Below are 13,327 nucleotides of genomic sequence, written 5' to 3'. Positions count from 1 at the left end.
TTCATATTCGGACAAAGTTTCATACATGGAAAGTACTAGAAAAGAAAAAATTTACAATGGTAGAGGTGTATGTGGTGTGTGAGGGAGTATTTTAATTGAAATTAAAAAGGGGACCCACCACTTTGTCCTCATCATCCTCATGGCGGAGCCACATGCATCCAAGGGTATCAACCGACACCCTTAAGTGGAAAATTATATTGTGTAAGTACGTATAAAAAATATGTTTATGTATATATACTATGAGCCCGTTTGGATTGGCTTATAAGTTGGTCAAACCAGCTTATAAGTCATTTTAAATTTATTTGGGTGTTTGGTAAAAAATAGAAAAACAACTTAAATTAATTTAAAAAGTGCTTAAAATAAGTCAAAACCAAGAAGTTGCTCAACTCCAACTTTTTTTTTTTTGGTTTGGTTTGATCAACAACTTTATCCTTTTATTCCATGTATTTTCTATTAATTCCAATACTACCCTTACTTCTAAAAACCCTTTAAACACTTTTATCCAAACACGTAATTGCTTATTTATAAAATAACTTTCAGCACTTGAAAAGTACTTTAAGCACTTATGCTTAAAAGCCACTTTTTTTTCAGTTAATCCAAACAGGCTCTATGTGTTGAACCCCCTTAATTTCGTCGTATATTTACTTTTTTATATTTTGACACCCCTTAGTAAAAATTCTAGTTCCGCCAATGCTCATCCCTTCTTCTTTCCGTGTCTTTTTCTTTCTATTCAGTTTTCTCTCTCCTCTTTCCTCTTTTTTCTAATTTTCTCTTTTTTATCAATTTTAAAACCAATTTTATTATATGCGAATCAAAACTCGTTAAGATATTATTCAATTTTTTAATTTTTCTTACAAATTCAGTTAAACTCCGAACAAGCTTAAAAGAAAATAATTGGCTCTTGAAAAAAGTTTTTAATGTAAAAACTGATAGCTAAAATGAATTTAGGGTACTTTGGTATATATTCAGTTCAAAGTTGCTACATTCTGCATCCGAGAAATCCAAAATTCTAAGTGTCATCAAAGTAGACCCTGAATCTAGGGGTGTGAAAAAAAAATGGTTTAACCGATAAACAGAATCAAAAAAATGTTATTGGTTTATCGATATCGAGTTATTGGGTCAATAATTAATGTTTTTTATTAGACTACTAGTTCAATTTTCGATTTTTAAATTTTTATTAACGGTTAAACAGATAACCCAATAAGGACATAAGGTCTTATTAAAATTATATTTTTTAAGTATAGTATTTTTATGTGAAAGACGCGGGAGGTGAAAACAGTTTTATTTGAAGACTTTGCTGGTTTAGTTTGTCGGTTAAATAGGTTTTTTCACACCCCTAGAATCAAGGTACTTTGATGGCACTTGAAATTTGGATTTATTGGGTGCAGAATGTAGCAACTTTGAATTGAATATATACCAAAAGAAAAAAAATCTAATAAATTTTCCAAAGGATTTTTACTTTCAAAAGTATCTTAAATTCATTTTTGGTTATCAGTTTTTACATTAAAAACTTTTTTGGAAGGGACAATTATTTGCATTTAAGCTTGTTCGGAGTTTAATCGAATTTTTAAATAAAAATTGAAAAACTAAATAATGAAACAGATGAATAACTTAAAAGAATTTTAATCTGCATATAATAGAATTGATTTTAAAATTAATAAAAAAGAGAAAATGAGAGAAAGGAGGAAAGACAAGAGAGAAAACTGAAGGGGAAGAAAAAGACGTGGAAAGAAGAAAAGGGGGAGAATGAAGAGCATAAAGTGGTGGCCCTCTTTTTTAAATTTCAATTAAATTAAAATTGACAGATAATGTTATATTTATGCCTTTACCATTGTAAAAATTTTCACTAGAAAATGACAGAAATGGTCCTTTAAATATGAGAGTACGTCTAAAGTTATAGCTTTATGCATACTTATAGCCTTTTGACAGAACTTTTAAAATGAGTTAATTTTGAAAGTATTTTTTTAAAAGTGTTTTTTAAAAAAGATTTTTTAATGAGAAATAATTTGTATTTGGTTAATTAATTTAAAAAATACTTTTGACAAACAATTAGTGTTTGACCAAACTTTTAAAAGTGTTTCTAAGTGTATTTTGTCAAAAGTGTTTTTGGGTCAAACTTCTGCTACTCCTCATAAGCACTTATTTCTCAAAAAAGCTTGGTCAAGCACCTCATTTTTTTAAAATAAACACTTTTGGCCTCTCAAAAGCTTGTCCAAACAGGCTATAAATTCTTTAAATTTATCATAACTAGCATTTCTTGTTAACACCGCTAGTAAAATTACAGCAATCACGTGAGGAAAATATTGTGCAGATTCTGAGGGACGGCGCCAGGTAGGGCTAAGCGGGTTTTCGGCGAAAAATAACATTATTTATATATGATTAAAATTACTTTTATATATATATATATATATTATAGATGTTAAACCCCATTAACTTATTCGTATATTTACTTTTTTTTTTATGTTTTGAACCCTTTTTTTTTTTTAATGAAAAGCCTGGCTCTGTCCTTGAATTTTGATGGCATAAGTTTTCCTAGGCACAAAAGTTTATCCGCCACCCCCTTATGTTCTCCATCTTCATGCGCCTCCCCTCTTCTTCTTCACTCACGATTCACGAGAATAGGGATAATAGGTCATTCCTAAAGTATCAATGTATAAATGACTTTTCTAAATAAAATTAGTGTATTTTCACTTCTTTTTTCAGCTTTTGCCCGATCATGAATATAATGAGTTGATCAATTTCTCGTACCCACATTCTCTTTCTTTACTTCAAAGTGATGTGGATTCCAACCACACAAGGATTTTTAGTTCTTCTGAGCTATATTACTACTTTTGTTCGTTCAAAAAGTTTTATAGGGTCAGCTGTTACATGTGATAGTTACCAGTTAGTTCATTTGAGTTGTAGTGGATGTTGATTGAATTTTATAGGTGGTTTACAATTGAACTATGGTAGTAAAAAAATCATTTCTATCGTGCATTAACTTGAGTTAAAATTACAGTTGGACACTGGTCAAAAAAGAATTGAGAGAGCAAGTCACTGTGGTAAATTGCCTGTATTCACTATATGCTTCATTGTGTATCTTAGACCATATCGCTCAACAGCCCATTTCACCTCTCTGAATCCATGACCATAGGTCTCGTTATAATTTTTTTCTATACGGTCTTTCAGATACTCTTTCAAATGTCTCAAGAATTGAGCTTCTTCACTTGTACCATTCATAAACTCATCACCAACAAAAGCATGCCATTCTATCCACTTGTGAGACATGACTTCACAAATACCTTCTTCAATATGTAGTGGTATTCCTCCTCTGTAGCCTACAAAAGAGATATTAGAGAAAATGATTAATACGTTATGAGGAGATGATAAGGTTTCGTTTGCAAAGTGTTGAAGTATGTGACCTATTTTGATAATGGGTGGCGGTGAGATTTGATCACAGGACTTTTGGCCTGCTTTGTTACCATGTTGAAGTGTATGACCATCTCATCTAAAAGCTTAAACTGTTAGAGAGAACACACTTTTAATATTTAACTATATTCTCAACAAAAAGAGACTTAGGAAGCAATGTTTTCTTTCTTTCCTTTGGTTTGAGAATTGAGAGGTAAAGTTGGTGAGAAGGAAAATTTCTTATGTTTCTTCTCTTTTGTCGAACTAAAACTAGGTTTTGAGGAATGTGATTCCATAATTAAGTTTGCTTTGATTTCTTTTTAGTCTTTTTCAACATAAATGATAAAACAAATGCTACAGCTGATTATATTAGACAAGATCAACTAGCCAAGGATCACCTTGAATCTGCATCCAAGCGTGCATCATTTCATGAGCCAAGGTTGCTCCCAAGGCCAACCTGTTTACAAAAGGCCATTGGCACATGCCATCAATTCAAGTAGGGAGTTGATTACATGCGATGCTTTTAAGACTAGAATCAAGTGCTTTTTGGAAGGAAAAAGCAAACTGGGCATCAGGAGTTTTTTATTCTGATAGATTTTGTGAATGCCCAAAAGCTTTAAAGAAATGAGTAACATCTCTAAAACTCTGAACCAGTTTCTCTTCTTCACCTGGTCATATCAACTGTTTTAGGACATCTTTACCAAGAATAGACTTTTGAGACTGTTTATATAGAACAATGCGATGCAGATTCTTTACCCCATTAGGCACATCTCTAGAATGGGAGTTATTTATGAAATATACCATACTCATCTGAAAGTATAAAAGTAGCTAACAAAGAAAGTTACTTGGGATAGCCATATAGAAGCTGGATTGATGTCACTCTGTGTCCTGGGAGCAGGTGATATACGTCTTTTACCACTTCAACATCGTCACCCTTTTGTATTGATCTTGTCACCTAGCATAGTGAAATGCAAAATGACATACACCAAATATCTTCTGTTTCATTCATGAGAGGGTATAAAATTTTCATTCTTTTACGACAAGAAATGTAACCATCTAAGAGAAGTGTAACAAAAATAGATATACTCACATAAGTTCTGGCCTCAAATCGGTAACGCTCAAAAGTAGTCAGGCCAAGTGCTCTCTGGCAAACCAACCAAACTTTATTATTATCACAAAATTCGATGATATAATTGCTCTTGCTAATCTAGACACCTGCTCTAAGTACCTTGTTAAAGATTCTGATCATCTCTTCTTCATCAACTAACAGAACTGGAATGTAGCATCTGATTTCCATGTTTAATCCTTTGAAAAATCTATGCACTTCATTAAGAAGGGGCTTACATTCTTCAGGATCCATCACGGCCGTATGACGACAGTCAGGGCAAAGTTTCCGACCATCACTCAGAGTGATATATTTCATATCTCCTAACTGCAGAAAGGTGGGTAATTTTTCACTAAAATGTTATAACTGCAATTTGACTAGACTGTCTTTTACTCTTTATCCTAGTATCTGCCAGTTGTGTACTAACAGATACTAGAGTGCATTCAAGTTCGATTAGGAAGATATCAATTGCTAGTTAAACTGCCTCATGTATGCTAGAACAGCAGTTGCAATAAGCCAATGAGAATAGGCAACATACTAATGTTAATATGGTGCACTAGGTATTCAGTTTGCTTTGAATCTTAATACACCAACTAATTTCCTTATTGTTGATTATAAAACTCCAACTTATATGCGTGTCTATAATTGTCTCTATGTGATTGAATCAAGGGAAGATATATTTGCATTCAACAGGTACTTTTGTGCCCTCAGGCTCAACGGAGCACATCGGTTTATTGACCTTTCCTCATTTTAGTGAACAATAGGTTCAATACATAAAGTGTTATAAACCTTGAGTCTGTAGCAGCTACAGCATGTAGGAGTTCCATCAGATATATGCTTTTCACAGTATGTCTGGCCCCAGTAACACCTTAACCACGCCGAGCGAATCTATACAAAAAGTTTTGTGTGAGAAAGCCGTAATCAAACATAAAAGAAGCAACAGGTAAATCATATTTCCTAAGCATTTCACACTTTACAAGGCAAGAAAGACTGAAGAAGTTCAGAAAGGATACATTTGAGGAATAACACAAACCTGTTCCTCACAAACATCACAAACAGTAATATTTCGCCGCTGCCTACTTTTGCTCGGCGAAGAAGTGCCCCTTCAAAGTACAAAACCATGCACATTTAATTGAATAGTAATGGAGAAGAAAACATTCAGGTAAAAAGAAAAACTACTGCAGAATTCACATTCTGGTAAAAAGAAAAACTACTGCAGAATTCTTTCTTTCTTATACTTCTCGCTATAGCTTCCAGAACGATAGTTAGCCTTCTCTTACATTTCTTTTCCTTCTTATGACAATTAGGTTTATCAAAGAGAACCAGAGAAGCATGTTTTTTTTCTTTTTTTTCTTTTTCCTTTTCTTCGCATAGACAACTACCAGTCAATTCCAAAAAAAATCTCAACTCTTTACAGGAACTTTAGTTGTGTTACACTTACTTTGATGTATGTCCAAATGGCTTATACTCCTTGAAAACCTTCCACCATTTCAGTCCTATGCATCCAGTACTGGTGCTGTATTGATGTAAAACTTTTGATTAGTAAAGGGGAGTGAAATAGGACAATTACACAAATGTGACATATAACAAAATGGTTATACTAGTTTTGCTTTCATAACTATCACCTCCCTGTCTCCTGAAACTAGTCCCTGGTTAATTGAAAGTAGATTGTTCTGGGATGATTTAGAAAGATCATCATGTCACAAAGATGAACAGGTCTACAAAGAAGTATTTTCCTATTTTTGTACCACCTGCTAGCAGAGACATAATCCTCCAACAACCAAAATGAAACTGAGCAATATATCATGAAATTGATGGAATATTGCATGTTTTGGTTGAATAACATGGAACTGGTGTAGTTTTACAAATGAGAAAAAAGGTGTTCAGCCAAATCCTATCATGAGTTGGGATAGTATGTTTCAGAGCTCGTCATAGTGAAGTGTGTAGAAATTAGAAAACATATGTGCAGAACATCTTTCATTTAAATCCTGATCATTTCCTTGAAAAGACTTATCATCCTTAAAGTATCAGTCTCAAATAAGATTCACATTAAGGTCTCATTACTACATTCTTATCAAAACTATGGCAGAGAAGTAAGTGCGGTGAAGCCCAATCTTCTCCTTAGATGGAAATGCTGAATTCCCAAAAGCTGCTAAAAATTTCTTAGTAAGAGATAAGTCCGTGATTACCTCGACTCTTTAGAGGATATTATGCTTTGTTCCAATGCTTTTGCAAGCTCTTCTGCCTCATCAATCTGGGATGACTCCTCATCTGAAAAAACGTGACCAAATCTATAGATTGCCCGAGGAAACTTCTTGTAAGGATATAAAAGCTCAAGCAAAATAAGCAAGAGAAGTTTTGAAGCTTTAAAATTATGAAAATTGTGGGTTTAAGCTAAAATTAGAGCAGGTGCTTTTCCCTAGAGGAAGCAATCCCAGCTCAAAGGAAAATGCATAACCAAATAGGAGTTTTTGTTTTTGCCGATGTCCAAACTATAAATATATGTATTTGTCAATGTTGGACTTCGCCTGCTTAGGACGTTTGCTTAAAAGAAGTTAGAAGAAAAGGATACATTGTTAACAGCCCTTACCACCCATGTATATTTGTTTTCTCTCCGATTCTTGAAGAGAGAGCTTAACAGCATGAACCACATCCTCGATCTCATCTTCTGATAATTGGTCCTGTATTCAACATTTCAAATGTGTTGAGATGAATATTCAAACTTTAAACTTTTTTCTTTAGAACATGATTTAATTGCAAATATCTCATCAACAAAAAGTACATAACAAATTAAATTTCACAGAACTTAAGGAAGTCATGAGGAAATTGATCTTCTTGTGTATGGATAGCAGCTAGCTTCTTGTTAAGAGGCTAAATAACTACAGATCTTAAATTATATATTGATGTACCTAAAGAACAGCAGGCAATAAATCAAATTTCAATGTAGCTAAACTAAATCATGTCTCTAGTCATTCACTTTGATTCACAAATCCCAATGATAGTTGTCATCATCTGGCGTTAGATCTATGTAAAGTACAAACACTGAACGAGATTCATGGGTGCATGTGCATGCAAGTGTTATAGCCAAAATATTTCTTGACACACTATAAAGAATAATATGAACAAGCAAAAAGGGCCGGGGCCTGGGTGCATGTGCAATCAGATATTGAGAAATAAATCTACAGTTCTATCTGAAAAGCCAAAAAAGGAAGAGTAAGAAAATCTAACATCAAAGCACTTAATCAAACTATAATGAAACTACATTAATAGTATTAACAATAAGAATAAAAGGGACAGCCCGGTGCACTAACCTCCGTTATGCACGGGGTCGGAGAAGGGTCGAACCACAACGGTCTATCGTACTATCAGAATAATATTTTATAAGACAAAGTATATAATAGCAGTATATACTATCAGAAGCAAGAACATCAAACCTCGTATGATGGAGCTTCATCCAGGAATCTATTATCCAGCATTTTCAAGGTTAAAATCCTCTGGTTTTAAGGAAAAATGAAAAAATGCAACAGCAAATTAAAGCATGAAAAGGCTATTCACAGAAAAACTGCAAGTTTACTGCTAGATTGAGATGTTGAAAAGGCTATTTTGTTGAGTCGTAAGAAAATCCACAGATCAACAGGTGTATGGGATATTTATAATTTGTAAACATGGGGTTCTAAGGAATAAACTCCCAACATCTGCATGTATAACTCAACTAAAGTGGTAAGTGTGTATATTGTTTATTGTTGTCCGTACAAATATAAAATTCCAATTGAATAATCATTTACGTAGACTTTGACCGAGATGAAGTCAATTCTTCTTTGGAAAGAAATCTTTATTAAATTTAGCTAGTGGGCTTCATGTTCACCAGCCAAGCTTTTCATTTTCATAAATTTTACTTTTATTTGCTCATTAAAAAGAGAGTAAAGAACTCACATTCGAAAGACAAACAAATACACCCAAATTTAAAATTAATGAGTGGCACTGACAGCTAGCATTTGCTCGAAGGTGTCGACACGGTTTTATTCTCTTTCGCATCTCCCTATTGGAGGGAAAGGAAGATCACATGCCTACTATATGAATCTTGGTTGCATCTCCTTTCTCCATGGACTAATAAGTGTCACAATCGTTGACTATTTGACGTGTTCATTTATCTAGAGTGATTAACCTTTTAAGAGTTGCAAGCGATACCCTCCACATTTAGATTGGGAACGGTAACCCCTTAAATAATATTTTTTGGTGATTTTTTTTTTTTATTCTTTTTCTATAATTGAAATGTGAAAGTAAATTATTTTATCCACATGTCTCGTCATATCCTGAGAAATATAAGACCATTATATATAATTTTTCCATGATCTCTATATAATAAGACTAAACATATATTTGTCTAAACAAAAACATACAAAATCTGCGGCTTACCTTCTTTTTTTTTTTTTCAGCATAAATGAAGTTCACAGCAATATTTTGATATTTTTCACTTTTTATTTCTTTTTGCATTTTCAACATAAAACTTTAGCTAAAAAAATAAGGTCCAACTTGCAACAATCAGAAGGGAAAATGTCACGTTTTGGCAAATTTTGATGATTCAGGGTGCATAGGGTGACTTTAACCACTGGTATAAAAATCAAATAACAAGCATTGTGTTCACTCTAATTCAAAAGAGCAACGGAAGATTGAACATGCCTGTTATTCTTGTTAAACCTCGTTTTCTTAGCTAATTTTTTATGTTGAAAATAAAAAAACAAAAAGAAGTTAAAAATATCAAAAATCCTTGTTGGACCTCATTTATGCTGAAGAAAATGTGCGCCACTTTTTTTTTGTTTTTATTTAGATAAATATTTAGTTGTTATTATATAGAGATCGAGGAATAATTATAATCTAATGGTCTTATATTCCTTTGGATATGAAGGTGTATATTATCAATAAAATAGGAGTTATTTCGTATTTTAGTTCTAGAAAAAAAAAAGATTTTTGTGAAGAAAAAAGAATCTCATTGGAAAATATTGCAATAAGAGGGTTATCGTTTTCATTCAAAATGTGGAAGGAGATATTGTTTCTCAACTCTTAAATGTTAAGGGGGTAAAGTGAGATTAACTCATTCATTTAGGAATAAAGTCCAAAATTGTCCTTATGATTTTCTAATGGTTTTGCCCTTCGTTTAAAGTTGGATCAACAATGCCTTAGCCATTGCAAGTATGGCACGTGCTCGTGTGGTTTGAGAAATGGTTTACTTTGCATTGCAGTTACCACATTTAGAAAATAGGAAATTAATTTAGTCGATAAAAACAAACCCCTTTGATTAACTATGTCGATCTCTATATGCTTAAATGCATGTATTCCAAATGACACTGCTAGCCTAAATAGACATGAGTAAGTAACAAACACAAATAATTAGAGAAGATTTCGGGCGGAAATTGAAAAATAAATGGGCAGCAGTTGAATTAGCTAGGTACTCATCAGTCCAATATTATACTACTTAAGGAAAAAAAAAAACAAATCTGTAAAGTTCAATAAAAATAGTTATAATTATTAATAAGAGACGGATTTTTTTCTCATTGAAAGATAGCGGGTGACTAAATATGTGTCGAGCAAAAAATACAATCAACTTATCAAAAGAAAATGAAAACATTTTGATAGGGGTGTACAAAGCAAACCGACAAACCGCACCAAACTGATAATCCGAATCAAACCGAGAAAAAAACCAGACTAGTGATTTGGTTTGATTTTGTTTGGTTTTAAAAAGAAAAACCCGAACACTATTGGTTTGGTTTGGTTTTAACTAAAAAAAGTCAAACCGAATTAAACCAACCCGACTTTACATTTATAAAATTTCAAACATATTTTATACATAAAAATATTTATTTATAATGTTTCTTGTCTTTTAACATATTATTTCAAGCTTTGAATTAGAATTTTGAATGATCCAATAAGTTTTATAGCCCATTGATATTAGTAACTCAAATAAAACTCAACAAAAATCAAATCAATATTAATGTAACAAAAGTAATTCATATAACACTGAAATGACAATAATGCTGATATTTATTCTTTAGTTTTATATTAGTTTAGAAAGTGAAAATACATAACTTAATCTTATTTTTTTCTTTAATATCTAGTCATGTAATTAATACTCCTTAATCGTGCTTATTTTAGCATGACGTAGTACTTTTAGATTATGATCATTTTCTACATGCCTTATAAATTAGCCGTATTTATTGTAGCATAACTTAGTACTTTTAGATTATGATCATTTTATTTATGCAATTTCATTAATTTTTTTCGTTGAATATTTCAGTACAATGTCATCTCTCATCTCACGTTTTGTGTTATTTTTTTAATAAATATCTTAATTAGATAGTCTATCTTACTAGGACTAAAGAAATATTTGAAGTACAAGTTATATATTTTGTATGGAGACTTTACCGGAAAAAACCCGAGCAACCCGAAAAAATCGAGACAACCCGAGGTTAAAAACCCAATGTAATTAATTTGGTTTGGTCTTTAAAAAACCCGATGTAATTGATTTGATTTGGTCTTTAAAAAATCCGATGTAATTGATTTGGTCTTTAAAAAATTCGAACCAATCCGGTTCATGTACACCCCTACATTTTGGGAAGGTGTTCAAAATGAAACCAAATGATTAAAAGCTGAACAAAGACCATATAAGCTTTTGAAACTTTTTTGTGTGAAGAATAATTAATAGGCCACAAGCCCAGGGATCAAGAAGCTCATCTTTTCACTCGGGCCACATGATCCGACTCCCTGCTTGGATAGGGCAGGCCAGAAATTTGCCAATCAAGCCCAACCTTTTTTGGTACAGCTCAATATCCCATAACCTTCATGTTCCCACTTGGGTTACAAGCTCACATTACTGAGCTCCGCGCTCAGTTTGGTGCATGGCACTATCATAAAGACGTTAAATTCATTGCTAAATGGCGATGTGAGATAATTTGTTGTATTAGTGTAGTGCTGCACTTCTTTTTTATATCACTGGTGTTTTGACATTTCTCAACTAATTATTAGTGTTAAAAGGCAACCCCATAAACGGTTACTCCCTCTGTTCCAAAATAAGTGTCACTCTAGCAAATAATGATTGTCGTTTTAGAAGACAAAAAATAGTACTAATTGTTTTCAACTATACCTTTATATTAAAGAACTCTTTTTCTTAATAGTGATCAATTCTAAAAAAAAAATCTAATAAATATGAGTAACTTAGTAAAGTATGTCATGATTTATTATTTTTTCTTAATGGGCGTGAAATGAGCCATAGCAACATTTTTTTTTGGGATGGAGGGAGTACTATATTGAGAATTTTGTACATAAACTATTGATGTTCCTAATCCCTATAGACCATAATTTTTTTTTTAAATTAAAAATCTCCACTTGAAAATATGATAAAATGCTTGGGATAATTTGCTCAGAGGCGAGTGGGAGACGGGAAAAAAATCTTTAAAATACGTCCCGGTACAATAAGTGTAGGGGCGGACCCATGTGTTAAGTTTTGGTGCTCGAGCACCCATTAACTGTCACGACCCAACCCCGTGGGCCGCGACCGGTATCCTAACTGGATACCCATACGTACCTACTTAACAGAATTTCGTACCATGCAGTTTTTTTTTTTTTTTTTAAACAGATGTTTACAGAATTAGGCCGATACAGATACGGCACGCGCGCGAACATATACATACCTGAACATACAGAAATTTACAGACAAGCCGATGAGGCTAACATACAGACGGAGTCACAAAATCGTTCGTACCTACCAAACAGATGAAACCCGTAACCCACACATCTATCTACAGGCCTCTAACAGACATACAGAATCATATGACGGGACAGGGCCCCGCCGTACCCAAAGTTTCCATACATACAGAGTATACAGCAGACAGAAGATATATACCAAAAGTATACGCTCCGGATCAAGGGAGCTCTCCAAAACGGCAGAATCAGAACCCTACACTGGCGGCGTATCACCTGGTGCGTCTGTACCTGCGGGCATGTAGCGTAGCCCCCGAAGAACCGGGGGTCAGTACGAAAAATGTACCGAGTATGCAAAGCAGAAACATAACAAACATGATCATAGTCTGAACCGGAAGCATATATATATATATATATATATAGCGGACAGAACCATAAATCGAACGGACGGACGGAATCATAATCCCGACAGACGGACAGAATCATGGTTCAGACAGACCGATAGAATCGTAAACCATACGGACATACGGAATCAGAATCCATACGGACATAAAGACAAAATCATAATCCAGACGGACGGACAGAAGTATGCCGGACAGAATTATGCATGCAGAGTCATACAGAGTCGTACAGAATCATACAGAGTCATACAGAATCATACAGAGGCATGTGCTTGTATACATGCTGATGGCACATGCATACATATATACAGATCCCGGCCCTGTCTGGGGGCGCGGTAACAGAACCCGGTCCTCTTAGTACGGGACGCGGTGGACAGACAGAATCAGATCAGATCATATGCCATCCTGGCCGCCATCCCCATACACAGATCATAATATCATAATCATACAGATATAACAGATCCCGGCCCGCACGCCGAGGGACGCGGTGAACAATGCAGAGAAACATGCACGATAACAGAACCTGGCCCGGGACGCAGTGAAGGAATGCATTGAGACAGCCACGAACAGATTAATGAGAAACCACATACATATAGACTCACATACAGACTCAATCAGACTGAAGGGTGCCAAACGGCGAGCCAAATCAGAGTATCCAGATAGTATGCATAGTACGCGCCTATATCCTACTTGGGAAGGCACGACAGATTATTATAAGAATCAGATTCTCAGATGTTCA

At 33.9% G+C, this 13,327-nt stretch overlaps 1 protein-coding gene across 3 annotated transcripts; it reads right to left on the bottom strand.

The window, feature by feature from the left end:
• Nucleotides 1-2,952: 2,952 nt before the first annotated feature.
• On the bottom strand, nucleotides 2,953-8,175 carry LOC132600180 (protein DA1-related 1-like). Of its 3 annotated transcripts, none has more exons than XM_060313273.1 (11): nucleotides 7,927-8,175; nucleotides 7,083-7,173; nucleotides 6,682-6,763; nucleotides 5,934-6,008; nucleotides 5,526-5,595; nucleotides 5,282-5,380; nucleotides 4,616-4,819; nucleotides 4,478-4,531; nucleotides 4,233-4,342; nucleotides 3,786-3,844; nucleotides 2,953-3,317 (listed from the first exon to the last, which is right to left on the bottom strand). In XM_060313273.1, exons 1-11 carry the CDS (start codon nucleotides 7,966-7,968, stop codon nucleotides 3,034-3,036), a joined length of 1,170 nt encoding a protein of 389 aa, XP_060169256.1. In that variant the 5' UTR covers nucleotides 7,969-8,175; the 3' UTR covers nucleotides 2,953-3,033. The 3 variants fall into 3 exon arrangements, 2 of the variants coding, with proteins under 2 accessions (XP_060169256.1, XP_060169257.1); XR_009567151.1 differs by having other exon boundaries at nucleotides 3,183-3,317; nucleotides 3,402-3,844; XM_060313274.1 differs by lacking the exon at nucleotides 3,786-3,844 and having other exon boundaries at nucleotides 3,157-3,317.
• Nucleotides 8,176-13,327: the final 5,152 nt, after the last annotated feature.

The sequence above is a fragment of the Lycium barbarum genome, chromosome 6, assembly GCF_019175385.1.
Source record: "Lycium barbarum isolate Lr01 chromosome 6, ASM1917538v2, whole genome shotgun sequence".
In the NCBI taxonomy this organism is placed as follows: domain Eukaryota; kingdom Viridiplantae; phylum Streptophyta; class Magnoliopsida; order Solanales; family Solanaceae; genus Lycium; species Lycium barbarum.
The sequence above is the reverse complement of the archived record's forward strand: the minus strand, read 5'-3'. Positions and strand labels throughout refer to the sequence as shown.